At 34.2% G+C, this 14,097-nt stretch overlaps 1 protein-coding gene across 1 annotated transcript; it reads left to right on the top strand.

Moving 5' to 3' along the window:
- Positions 1-6,985: 6,985 nt before the first annotated feature.
- On the top strand, positions 6,986-9,516 carry LOC114267022 (alkane hydroxylase MAH1-like). The gene is made up of 4 exons (XM_082885932.1): positions 6,986-7,227; positions 8,310-8,614; positions 8,674-9,068; positions 9,163-9,516. The coding sequence occupies exons 1-4, from the start codon at positions 6,986-6,988 to the stop codon at positions 9,514-9,516; spliced, it is 1,296 nt and encodes a 431-aa protein (XP_082742058.1).
- Positions 9,517-14,097: the final 4,581 nt, after the last annotated feature.

Here is a 14,097-nt window from a genome sequence, read left to right as displayed (position 1 = left end):
ATTTCTGAATAAGTTTTCTTGGATTCGAAATGTATGTTTCGTTTTCAGTATTGTAACTAAGATGAATGGGTTTTGAGAAAATAAAGGGACAAATGGTTACCAAAGTGTCTATTATATTGTAATTTAGTTTTTTATTTTTAATTTTACTAATATATTTAAATTGATTAATAGGATAGCAGAGTATTTTCGAATTTTATCACCCAAAAAAATAAAATAACAAAATTAAAAGATGAGGGACTACATGCCCAAATGCAAAGTAGATACTTCCGAGATCATGTATTTAATCTATTTTAAAATTATAAAGATTACAATTTGATCATTTTCTTAAGTCTTTGCGTAAAATTACAAAAATACTCTCATTCTTGTTTATTAATTTAGACGGCATGAACATTGGGGAACATTTTAACTCACATTGCATGGTTTGTAAATTAAATTGACAAAATTATAAATGAAAAGAGAAAGAAAGAAAGAAAGAAGTGAACTAAATATAATAAAATACACATTTTAGAGATTCTTCGGATAATTAGTCCGAAAATAAAATAGATAGCCTGGTTCTTTGTCAAGCTTGAAGTATCCATTTACAACAATGCTAAAATTATGATTTGGAGTGTGCACAGCAATTACACAGTTGGAGGCAATTAATTCATCAGAATAGACAAATTTGATCTAATTTAATTGCTTGTTAGTTTATAATAACACAATTAAAGAAAAAAAAAATTCCTATAGATAACACCAGAGTTGGTGAGTAGATTAATGAATAATAAATAAACTCTAACGCATAGAAATGGGGTGTGTATCACTTTTGTGTGCGTAGCACAGCTGGATTATAAACAAAAAGTAAGTTTATTTTCAATCATAGAAATTAATTTCACGGTCTAATTTGTCATTTTGCTGGTATTGTGTTGTCAGTTTTAATGATATGATTCCATTACTTTTCAGTGACGTGTTTAAGTTATTTAGAACATCTTTAACGGTGTGTCAAATCTTTTACTAAATTTAAGTAAGAAAAAAATAATTTTTTCAATTTGATATGATTTGTTTCAACTGTGCATCAAAAGGGAAGGGTCGATCGGAAAGGACAATTTTTTTTTTTTTTTTACCTGTTTAAACCTTTTTTGACCGGTTTGAACCTACCTATTTAAAAGGGAACTGGTCGGCCGGTTGGTCTACCGGCCGGACAACCAGATAGTTGACCGGTTGGCCCACCCCAACGGTAACGCACAGTGAAATGGTGAAATCTGGAGCTTGTTCTCACTTTGATAAATTTTTTGTTCCATTCTCATTTTGATACTAATTTGGTAAAACCATTGGAGCTCCAAAAAGTGACTTTTTCACTAAAATTCAAATCTGACGCAAAGTTTAATAAATCGTTGGAGATGGTCTTAGTGATCTTTTGGGAAGCTGGTAAAAAGTTAACTTTCAGCTTTTTATCAATTTTAGGTCACATCACCTCTCTCATAGCTTATTCACAAAAAGACAAAATAAATTAAAAAAGCTAAAAAACTAACTTTTTGCCAACTTCTCAAAACATCTCTTAGGCTTCGTTTGGAAAGTGGATTGACTTTTTGACTTTTTTGGCTATTTTAGTCTGGGCTAAAAAACTTAGTTTGGGAAAGGCTTTTTAGCTTTTTTGACTTTTTTTGTGAGAGAATAATGTAATGATTATGGATTGAATGTGATATTTTATTTTTTGTGACTAAAATAGCCTATTTTGTCTTTTATGACTAAAATAGTCAAAAAAAATCTCAAATCCATCTTCCCAAACGGAGCCTTATAAAAAAATAAATTAATTAGTTAATTGTAGTCACATATTTAATTGCATTTGTTACTTAAAAATGAATGATAAATATAATTTTTAGATAATATTATCCACTTCTTTTAAAATAATTTAGTTGAGTTTCCAGAATATGTTTTCTAAAGATTTTCAAAGAATAGCTTAGTATATAAAAAATAACAAAAAACAAAATATTATTTTCATATGATTTTCTCTTTTAAGAGGCATATTTTTTTATAAAAAATTAAAATATCAATTTTTTTATTTATTTTATCAAATTAAATCAATACCCGAACCCATATACCCCAACGGGAGAACTGCGGTGTGTAAGCCCAGATTCCCTAACTTAAATCTTACGAAGCCCATTACTTATTGGGCTTTTGTTATAAGATCAAAAAAAAGTCGATTTTTGTCTTTTGTTTTTTTTTTAAAAAGTCATTAAGCTATTTTTTAAAAAATTAAATGCAACATCAATTTTTTTACTTGCAAAAAATAACTACTTTAATAGCTTTAACTTCTAAAGAAGTCAAAAACTCACAAAAAATAAAACCAGAAAAAAAAAAAAAAAAAGATCAACCCAAAATGTGCAAAGGAAAATATTACTCAAACTACATATTTCATAAGTCTTTTTAATGGATGTGTCAGGCAATAATGAACCTTCAAACTTTGAAATAAGCCCCAATCTAATCCTATGATAAGTGCCACTTCAGCAATTTCAAAAAAAAGCTATCACACACAATGGGGGTGTTTGTTTCAGCTTTTCAGAACCAACTTATGACTTTTAGCTTTGAAAAAGTTATTTTAGACTGTTTGGTTAAACTTATTTCAAACAGCTTTTGATTCTAACAGCTTATTTTAACTCAAAAAAGCTGATTCTGAGAAGCTGCTCACCCCTTGCTTTTGATTATCAGCTTCTGCTGTGGACATGTGAATTTATGGTTATACTCTTAAATTTTTTTTATTTTTTATTTTTTAAAAAATAGAAAAAGACTCAAATGGACTATAGATTATTATTATTATTTTTTATGAGAAATGTAGACAAACAAAAAATAAAAATTAATTGAAAAAGCTATTTCACAGCTTATTTAACAAACACTATTCAGCAACTTAAATCTATAATCTAACAGCTACACCAAACAGATTAACAACTTCTGATTAAAGTCATAATCTATAATCTGTTAAGCTATAATTTATAAGCTGTTTTAACAGCTACACCAAACGGGGCCAATATGTGCCTTACCACAACATATGGAACATAATCACAATGTTCTGTAACAAATACTATATTTCTTGCCAAAATAATTCGTAATATTTACACATTCAATGTCACATTGTTTATCAAATAACCATCATGTTCCTAACATAACTATAATAATTCATAACTTTCACTTTAAGAGTGTACATATATTCATCATTCATAACTTATACCACAAAGTGACATCATACATACCACGAACATTCAGAATTTTCTTATTATAAAGAGGGATGAGCATAGTAGCATTTTTCAACAAAAAAAAAAAAATTTTGTAAGAATTTTTAGTTTGTAGGGAGAGTACTGCATACACCCCTTCAAAAATTACATACTATAGGCACAGTCACTTCTAACCATTAAATCTAAGCCATTAATTTGATTCATAGCCAACACTATTGTAGATGGTAACCAAACACCACTAAATTCATAACCTAAAAAAAAACTACTATTGTGGATCATTACAAAAGATTAATATGAGTTACAACCAAGTAATATTACATTCATACGTCTTCGTATTTTGATGTGATAAATTTTTTTATTTTAAAATTGTCTCTCTCCTTAAATTGGAGAAAAACTTGAATTTGCAATAAAGCATTTTTTTTGTAAACCAAACAAAGATCCTTTTTCAAAATAGAGTTTTCAAATCACTTTTTGAAAAAAAATAATTCAAAAAAATAAAACCAAACGTGATGAATATAATCTTACAAAATACCACAAAAAATTATAACCAAGACGTCTAAGTGTATAACCGGGTATATGGTTCACAAGCAAGAATTCTCCTAGTTTGTACAGAATTACTCACGCCTAAAATAGTCATGCAAAATGGCACACTCTCTGAAGTCTCAACCAACAAACCAACATAATATATATATATATATATATATTATTTTTTTTTTTTATCACATTCACGCTATCTCATCAAAAAAGTAGCAATCCCTCAATTACGAAAAATAATCACATAGGTCCATAGGTCCATTTTATATTCTACGTGACATGTCCTTATAATTCTAATGATTCTATACCCACTGCTCCCTATTTTTCTTCTCCTATATAGTACATAGAACAACTACTATTATCTTGGACAAACAGCAATAAAATTCCTGAAACACAGAATAATTCATCCTCAGTTACACTTACAACCAACAAACAAGGCAACTTTACCATCAAATAATTCTTAAGGGATTAAATTAAAACAAATAAATTAAATTGTTATTAGCTTCGTGATGCAATTAGATGTTTTACCTAAAAATCAAGCAGAGTTATTAAACTCAAATAATTTTTTTCATTTACGAAAAGTAAATTCATAATTTGAACGAGCAATTTACACTGCATCACATGTACCACAATAAAAATATAAAAATGTAAACATAAGAAATGAAAGAAAATTCAAAATTAATAAACATACCTGATATTGGCATAACTAATGTCGAGCAATTAAGACTATCAAATTGCCACGCATAACTCTTGTGGGATTTTTATGTAAGATCGGATATGAACATTATAAAAGCCCAGCCTGTGGAAGATAATAACAAGAAATAACTTACAAGTTTCAAAGCTCCAATGGTTTGTTGGCTCCATCCACTACCCACATGGTAATGAGCCCACCATTCACATAGTGTAGGTAGCACCATGTTGTAAAAGAAGGTGGTGGAGGGTTACACCAACTCACTAAAGGAAGATAGTGAGGGTGGCACTACCTTGGCCAATTATGGCTAGCACTTCACCTACTCCTCCTCTCTTGGTTATAAATTGAGATGAGTGAGGAGAGGTTTGAATCATCAGAAATTGAGAGTGAGAGCTGTGAGTTGAGTGAGTTTCATCTCCTCCTCTGTATTTGTATTTTTGCTCCATTTTAGTGAAAATTCTTTTTCTGTCCGTGGATGTAGGCATTGGGCCGAACCACGTAAATATTGTGTTCTCTGTGTGTGTGAGATATTTTTCTGGATGTGTTTGATCCTAACAAAGTGGTATCAGAGCTAAGTTGTACGTTTTTCGAAAAAACAGAGTGTTGTTTCGAAACTGCCCAAAAATCGTATTGCTCGAAATCAGATTTTGAGCATACCAGGAGCAAGGGCTCGACGAGAGGAGTCCAGAAATATAAAGAAGACACCCAACGGAAGCCGGACGCTCCCTCACGCGCCCCTGGAAGTTGGCGCGTGAGTCCCAGTCTCGACACGCGCCAACACGCGCCGTTTAGGCCACCGGCGCGTGGTCTCAATCTCACCCACGCGCCCCACGCGCGGCGAAAGGAGGACGACGACTGAGGGAGCAGCGCGTGCCATACACGCGCCATCAACACGCGCGCGCGCCAGCCGAGTCTTCAGCCGCTGACCGAGCCGCTGACTGAGCCGCTGACGTCAGCCTGACGCCAGCCGATCCGGAGAAATAATCTAGTGCTTCTTAGGCGCACCAGATTCTGCCGATTTGAACCGTTAAAATTGTTTTGGCTTGATCTAAGCCATTTGAGGTCCGATTTGGGTGAGCCAATAGTGTTTTCAAACTATTTGGAATATTTCGGACACATCCATACGGTCATATTTTGCAAATAAGCTTTCAAAAATTTGCAGTTTTTATTTTGGCAATCCGAATTGCTTTTCCGGCTAATTTGAGCAGGCCGGACTTCACAGCAAAGCCTGTTTTTCAAACAGATTATTTTCTGGATGATGGAGGAATCCACATCAGTTTCAGGGCCGATGATTCGGTTGAACGCTTCTAATTATGCGATATGGAAGCCGCGGATGGAGGACGTCCTGTATTGTAGAGATTTGTTTGACCCTATAACGCTAAAGGGGGTCAAACCAGATGGAGACAAGGATGGGGATTAGATAAAAACCAACCGGAAGACTGTCGGTCAAATCAGACAGTGGATTGACCACAGTGCATTCTACCATGTTGCCCAAGAGACAGACGCCTATGCCCTATGGATGAAATTGGAGGGCATGTACCAGTCCAAGACCGCACGGAACAAAGCCTTGATAATGAGAAAGCTTATAAACCTGAAGCTGAAGAATGGTGTGTCTGTTGCTGAACACACCAGTGAATTCCACAGCCTTGTGAACCAGCTTGCATCAATCAAAATGGAGTTGGAGGATGAGATGCAAGCATTATTATTACTCAGTTCCTTACCAGACAGCTGGGAGACGTTGGTGGTTTCTCTCAGTAATTCTGCACCCGAAGGGAAGCTGACCATGGGGATGGTCACAGACACCTTATTCAACGAGGAGGCAAGGAAGAAAGAGATGGAAGGAGAGCAGTCCCATGCCCTTGTCACAGAAAGTAGAGGCAGAGATAGAGAAAGAGGCAGAGGTAGAGGAAGAAGTAAAAGCAGAGGGCGTTCACAGTCCAGACAGGACAACACGAGGAGGTGTTTTTACTGTGATCAAGAGGATCACGTAATAAGAGATTGCCCAGAGAAGAAGGCGGACAGACAAGCCAAAGAGAAGGCTAAGGGACACGGAGGTCCCTCAACTACAGCAGTTGCAGTGCATTCCTCTGACGATGAAGAGGTGATGCTTACAATCTCGTCAGAGTTGGAAACACCCGGCTGGATTTTGGATTCAGGGTGTACGTTCCACATATGTGCGGATAGGAAGCTTTTCTCCACTTACCGAAAAGTCAGCGGTAGCATTATCCGGATGGCCAACAACATAGTGAACAGAGTTGTCGGCATAGGGAAAGTGCGATTCCTTACTAAGGATAGAAGAAAAGTAATTTTATCTGAGGTCCAACATGTGCCAGGAGTACGGAGGAATCTAATCTCCCTGAGTATGCTAGATCTAAAAGGAAATTGTTTCTCATCTAGTAGCGGGGTTCTTCATGTACACAGAGGTGATAAAGAATTGTTGCAAGGCAAATTGTGCAACAAATTGTACAGACTGGAAGGAGAAGTTTTGACAAAGATGAGTGTTGTCAAATGCTAGTCGAAGGGTACAAAGAGAGAACATACGCAACCAAAGCGTATGATTGAGCAAGGCTTTCATCAGGAATGGCGAAAACGGTGCACGGGAACACAAGGAGGCAGTTCAAAGGTGCACAGAGCTGAGCCAGTGAAGCCAATCTTGAAGAAAGTTCAGAGCAAAGAAACCAAGTCTGTAGAGACTATGCCAGTGAAGAAGAGAGTTTCTTTTGCTTCCGTGTTAGAGACATTTTGCAACCTCTCAAAAGATGCATGGAAAGGAGGGATGCAATCTCGAGTCGCAAAGTGAGCGTTGCAATGCACTCTAATAAGGGGGTGCGAGCACTATGCACGGAGTTGCATAGTGATAACTTGTACAGACCGATGGAAGTTGTCTTGGCAGAAGGGCTAACTGTCAAACATCAGTACGGACGTACAAGTGAGACTGAACCGAACATCAGGGATTGCAGCACAGACAACGGGCGTATGAGATCGCTGGGAAGTTGTTCTAAAGTGCAGAAAGCAAAGGCTGGTTGTTCAGAAATAAGCTCCGAGCAAGGAAAATTGAGGATGTTGATGTGTCACACTCTGAAGTTTTCTAGTTGCTCCCGTGTTCATCATGCAAGGAGTTGCACGGTAATGCAAGGGTATCCCGAGCAGGGGGTACAGGGCATCCAATCAGGGGGAGCTGTGTCTTGGCAGTCCAAGCTGAGAAGTCAGTTGTCCATGTGGGCATGGAGGGGGAGAATTGTTGGCTCCATCCACTACCCACATGGTAATGAGCCCACCATTCACATAGTGTAGGTAGCACCATGTTGTAAAAGAAGGTGGTGGAGGGCTACACCAACTCACTAAAGGAAGATAGTAAGGGTGGCACTACCTTGGCCAATTATGGCTAGCACTTCACCTACTCCTCCTCTCTTGGTTATAAATTGAGATGAGTGAGGAGAGGTTTGAATCATCAGAAATTGAGAGTGAGAGCTGTGAGTTGAGTGAGTTTCATCTCCTCCTCTGTATTTGTATTTTTGCTCCATTTTAGTGAAAATTCTCTTTTCTGTCCGTGGATGTAGGCATTGGGCCGAACCACGTAAATATTGTGTTCTCTGTGTGTGTGAGATATTTTTCTGGGTGTGTTTGATCCTAAAATGGTTTTCATTAGGTATCATGAGATATTGTCAGTTGTAGTTTGTTTTCTTTCCATGATCTATTAAAGGTAGAGTCGAAGACAGCACAAAAGCCGTCTGCCAACAAACTGGCCGGTCATTGGTATGCTACCGGGACTGCTTCAAAACGCTCACCGCTTGCACGAGTTTGTGACAGAGCTTGTGAAGGAAAGTGGGGGCACATTCATGTTTGAAGGCCCTTGGTTTGCTAACATGGACATGCAGGTTGGGCGATACTGCCAACATCCAGCACATCTTGAACAATAACTTCTCAAACTTTCCAAAAGGCCCTGCATTTAATAGGATCTTCAACATTTTGGGAAATGGAATTTTCAATGCGGATTCTGAATTCTGGGAAACCCCGAGGAAAACCGCAATGTCACTGTTCAACCACCACAGGTTCCAAAAGTATGTGGCAAAAACTAGCTGGAACAAAGTGGAAAAGGGGCTAATCCCAGTTTTTGAGCACGCCTTGGAGCTTGGAACAGAGATGAATTTGAAAGAGTTATTTCAGCACTTCACTTTCGATAGTACATGCATATTGGTTTTGGGTCATGACCTAACTTCCCTCTCTACATTGGCTTACCAGATGTTGCATATGAGAAGGCATTCACTGATGCTGAGGAGGTTGTTTTATACAGACATATATTGCCAGAAAGTTTTTGGAAGCTGCAACTGTGGCTTCAAGTTGGCAAAGAAAAGAATTACAGTAAAGCTTGGGAGACCCTTGGTCTGTTTATAGCCCAGTGTATCTCATCAAAACGTAAGGAATTAAGAAGAAGAAACACAACCCAAATGGTGGAAGACCGAGACGAGGCTTTTGATCATGACTTATTAACTGCTTACATGATGAAAAATGACGTATCTGGTGATTCTGCAGATAAGTTTCTAAGAGACAGCATACTTAATTTGGTTTTTGCAGGGAGAGACACCACTAGTGCAGCTCTCACATGGTTCTTTTGGCTTGTTGCAACAAACCCTTCTGTAGAGAACAAGATTCAAGAAGAGATCATCACGAAATTGCATCCAAAAGAAGATAATAGATTTTGTCTTACGTTTTTCCAACATAAATGATCAGGAGATGGAGAAACTGGTCTGCCTTCATGGAGCTTTGTGTGAATCCTTACTGCTATTCCCACCAGTACATATACAGCACAAAGCTTCACTTCAACCAGACATTCTTCCAAATGGCAACAAGATAGGTGCAAATACAAGAATGTTATTAGGTTTCTATGCCATGGGAAGGATGGAGACAATTTGGGGAAAAGATTGCATGGAGTTCAAACCAGAGAGATGGATTACGGACCAAGCAGGGATCAAACGTGAACCATCTTACAAGTTCATAACATTTAATGCAGGACCAAGGTCCTGTTTAGGGAAGGACATGACTTACATCCAAATGAAAACTAATTGCAATTGCAATTATATATAATTATAACATTCAAGTGGTAGATTCTCGTGCTATTTCCCAAAGTAGCTTTGTCATACTGCATATGAAAGATGGTTTGAAGGTTAGGGTTACCAAAAGACGTGTTTGATGCATGCCGAAGTAGTACTGTTACTCCAATGACAATAAAGTGTGAGATGTTTTTTATTTGTAACGTTAAATGATAGCCTCTGTTATATGAATTAATTACAAATTGCAATATAATTTCACAAAATGAATAAAGAAGTAATTTTGTTTTCTAAATTTGTAGGAGATAGTTCATTAATATTATGAGAGTTACATGTACTTGATACTTATCTCTATTAAGCTAATACAACAATCATGTCTAATTGTGAAACCCAACTTTCAATCATGCAAGTTCCAGTGTCTTACTATCAGTCCCAATCATGGGGGATTTGAGCTCTTGATATTTAAATCTGAACCCATGCCCTTGAACCACATGGGTTTTAGTGGGTATATCAATTAAAAGCAGCAATATGAAATGTAAGAATGTCATAAAATGTCATAATAATCACTTCAGCCAGCACCCAAGTCTCAGTTTATTGGCTTTCTGCAGAATTACATAGAGACCCAAAATTGGCCTCCATCCATGTCTCTCTTAAACAGTGATATACAACTTCCCAATTTGGAATGACCATGCACTATCTTCTTCCCAATTACGTAAGCACATATACATACATATGCACATATATTTGTGTGTCTCCGGAATGTAAATCTGGCCATGTATTTTAGACCAAGTGTGTGTGCTATTTTGACAATCGTGAAGCAGCAACTCAGAGCAGAACAGTGCTCGATCATTGTGGTAGGTCTCTCATAGGCAAACTATCAAACATGTTGTGGCCACGGCAGTATAAGTCAACATATCAGCACTTTCCTTCACCCCCATTGCCACTTTGCTTCGCATTTCTAATTAAGGATCGCAATGATGGAGGGCCTATGTTAGGTAAAACAGATAATCATATCCAATCTGATTTCTCCGCAGACAAATGAACGGAGAAATCAGAATGGACTTTCAGCCGCCTGACCCATTGTTGTCTCCGAATAAAAAGGTAACACATTTGGGTCATGTTTGGTTGTATGATTTTTTTAATAAAATTAAATATAATCAGCTTGTTTGATTCTGATTTTTAGAAAATAATTTTTAAAAAATTTTACTTTTTATTTTACATATTTTAATGATTTTTTTTAATATTTTAAGTAATTTTTTTTAATTTTTAGACACACCTAACATAAATACACTTATAAAGTATAATATTTATGAAAAAAAAAATTAAAAATACACTAAATATCAAAAAGTACAACAAAAATTCAGCACATTTTATATTTTTGAGTATTTATTAATTTTTTAAAATATTTTTTCACAAATATTTTACTATTTAGATACATCTAAGTAAGGTACATTTAAAAAAGTAAAAAAAAAATGCTTAAAATTTAAAAAATATTCACTAAAAACCAAAAAAAAATATGAAAAAACAAAAAACTCAATTTTTAAAAAATTTAATTCATAAAACTGAAATCAAACACACTATATAATTTTATTGAAAAAGTTGTGAGAGTAAGTTATGTTGTGAAATGATATGAGGTGTAATATTGTTTATATTTTTTTCCAAAAAAATGATGCCTCATTTGGGAACAAGTTATTTTAATAACTTTTTAATTTTTTATAAAAAAATGTATAGAAAAATAAAGAAAGCGATGTGATTATTTATAATAACTTTTTAACTAAAATATGTAGTTATCAAATGAAACCGGAATAAATGATTTGATTATGATTGCCAATAAGATTACACGTTGATAAGTTTTGGTGGAACTAGTAGATGAAATAAAAATAATAATAATTTTGAATATAGAGAATGAATTATTATATTTGTTTATAGGGACATAAAAATATATCATTATTTTTTATCATGAGATGAGGGAAATAATAAAAAAATTATAATTATTTTCTCCTAATACCACAATATCTATATAGTTTTATTTTATTTTTATTTTATTATATTAAATGCTACAAACTAATGTTAAAATTAAAATTTTAATATCATACAAAATAAATACCCACTAATAATAAATGTGAAATTCACATGTTTTTCACATGTTTCTTACTTCTAATTCCTCATCATTATCACACAAAAATTTGAAATTAAAATAGATGTAGCCCCACATTGCCACATCCATTTTCATCCTTCTATCTGTCACGATCCAACTCCAACACTTAGGCTGAATTCGTATTTAACTAAATTTTAAAGATACCAAGGTTTAATTAAATTAAATAAATTAAATAATACAGTGAAATAAAACTAAAATTCAAAAAAAAAATGTCTATAAATGTTTAAGGCATACATAGAAACTTTTATTGATGTAACACAAGTTAATAATTATAAGTAAACAACAAAAAAAATAAAGGAAAAAAAAACGATATTCATTTCATGTCTGGATCCCGGTTAAAGGGGTTAAACAATTCCTCTTTAAGTTTCTCTACCTGAAAAAGGTTTAACAGCTATAAGTACATGACAGAGTGAAAAATATTATATTAAGAGCATAAGGATACATAATTCAACATAGATAATTATTTAGTGTAAACAATGAATAGTTTAACTTGAGTAAATCAATTATTTTAAATAACAGACGTATAATACAAAAATCATATAAATGAGTTAACCATAAGATTACATCCCTAACCATAACCACAATATAGAATAAAATAGATGGTCAATAGGTTCATGATAGACAAAGGGTCACAAAATGACCAATAGTTATTTAAGTTCCCAAAGCGTAGGACTCTCAGAAAGTCACTAAAGTGACTAATTAGAGGGTAAAGAATTATTTAAGTTTCCCAAGATAAAAGACATCTATGGTAATACTTACAAAATAATTATTCAAAAGAACATTTAATAAATAATTATATCCATAGATTTCTATTTTTAAGCAAATAATATTCATAAAATAAATAACATAATTATAATACTAATACAATTTAAATATATAATTTATATAAAATAATAAAATAATTTTAAAATTATTCAAAATATAATATAATTCACGGTAATATCAACACTTATTATTTTCAATTTCCTCCGAATCTCCTAACCCACCCCTTACTTCTATTTCTGTTCTGTGATGCCTCTGTTTATTACCTCATCCTCAACCCCTTTCCCTATATACTTGTCCGAAGTGCTGACACCTCAAGCCAAATTCTCCGTTAATCATTACGTTTACACGTGGCACAATTCTGCTGCATCCAGCTATGTTCTCTTAAGCCTCCTAAACTTATCAACAGATTACACTCATTATATTTGTGCCACCTACCAACTCTTGTTAAGTAATTATACTTGGACCCCAAGTAATATAATAATTACATCATCCTCTCTTGATACCATACCATAATTCCTAATTAAATTAAGTTATATTTTAACACACATAACTACTAAATTAGATAAATTATTATTATTTTATTTATATATATTATTTTTTTATCATTATTTTTTAATATTAATGCGATGTTAAAATTAATTAAGTATTTAGAGTGTCACAATATCCATGTAAGAAAGAGCTATAGGTAGAGAGTGAGGGATTCAATTGGTCGAGGACATTAAGAATGGTGGTAAGAGATGTAAGTCGTGGTGGTCAAAGGAAATTAAATGATATAATTGATGGTAGTTAACAAACAAACAATAAAAAGTGGATAGTGAGATCTCCAAATGATAATGGATGATGGAGAAGATAATGAGTAGTTGGCAATCTAAATAGTGGTTGATGAATGAGAAGGGATATGCGCGATAGTAATCAACAAATAGTGGATATTTAAAAGAAATGAAAGTAGGTGGTGAATGATGCAAGTGATAATGGTCATTAGAGATAGCAGTAAATAGTGGAGAATCTAGTAATAGCCAGTGAAGGTTAAGATATTTAGATAGAAGTATACATTGAAAATAGAAATCGATAGGTAAGGATTTGGGTGGTAATGGTTGCCGAAGATGTGAGTTGTGGAATGGAGATGTCGAAGGGGTTGTTTATAAAGAATTAAGCAAATGAAGAATGAAGGTACTCGAGACAAATAATTAGACATGATGGAGAAGTACAAAAAGATAAAGGGAGCCAACAATATGATTGGAAATGATTTAAAGAACCTTTTTTTGAGAAGGAGAAAAATCGAGATCATTCATAGAAATATAAACAAAAGTCATACAAACATAACAAAGTGAAATCAGCCTTTAGACACAACTAACTTGACTTCCTTATGAGTCGTTTTAATTACCTGTTGTTGGCACCATAAATCTGCAATTATTATTATTATTTATTATTTATATAATTCCAGGACATGTGGCATTCTCATACTCGTTTGGATGTTATGAGAAGTTATGAAATGTGACAAGATGATGGAGAATAAAGCCTAACCTTGAAACTTCATTATAAGTATCATCATCCTATATCAATACTTACAACCTTCGAGGGGTGATGTTGTTCCTTCAAAGTTGTGCCGCAAGACCTTCGAACAATGAATTTGGCCTTTTATACCACCTTCGAAACTTGTTATTGGTCATCTAGTCATAATTTCATGCTTATTCG

The sequence above is a fragment of the Camellia sinensis genome, chromosome 8 (genome assembly GCF_055761805.1).
Source record: "Camellia sinensis isolate YWXY chromosome 8, ASM5576180v1, whole genome shotgun sequence".
NCBI lineage: Eukaryota > Viridiplantae > Streptophyta > Magnoliopsida > Ericales > Theaceae > Camellia > Camellia sinensis.
The sequence above is the reverse complement of the archived record's forward strand: the minus strand, read 5'-3'. Positions and strand labels throughout refer to the sequence as shown.

What these genes read in the sequence shown, in the direction of transcription:
- LOC114267022 (XM_082885932.1), top strand. Translation starts at nt 6,986, where the DNA reads ATGATTGAGCAAGGCTTTCATCAGGAATGGCGAAAACGGTGCACGGGA. An exon ending in ATGCAATCTCGAGTCGCAAA is followed by an intron (nt 7,228 to 8,309) that starts GTGAGCGTTGCA and finishes ATGGACATGCAG; the next exon opens with GTTGGGCGATACTGCCAACA. An exon ending in TCAGCACTTCACTTTCGATA is followed by an intron (nt 8,615 to 8,673) that starts GTACATGCATAT and finishes TTGGCTTACCAG; the next exon opens with ATGTTGCATATGAGAAGGCA.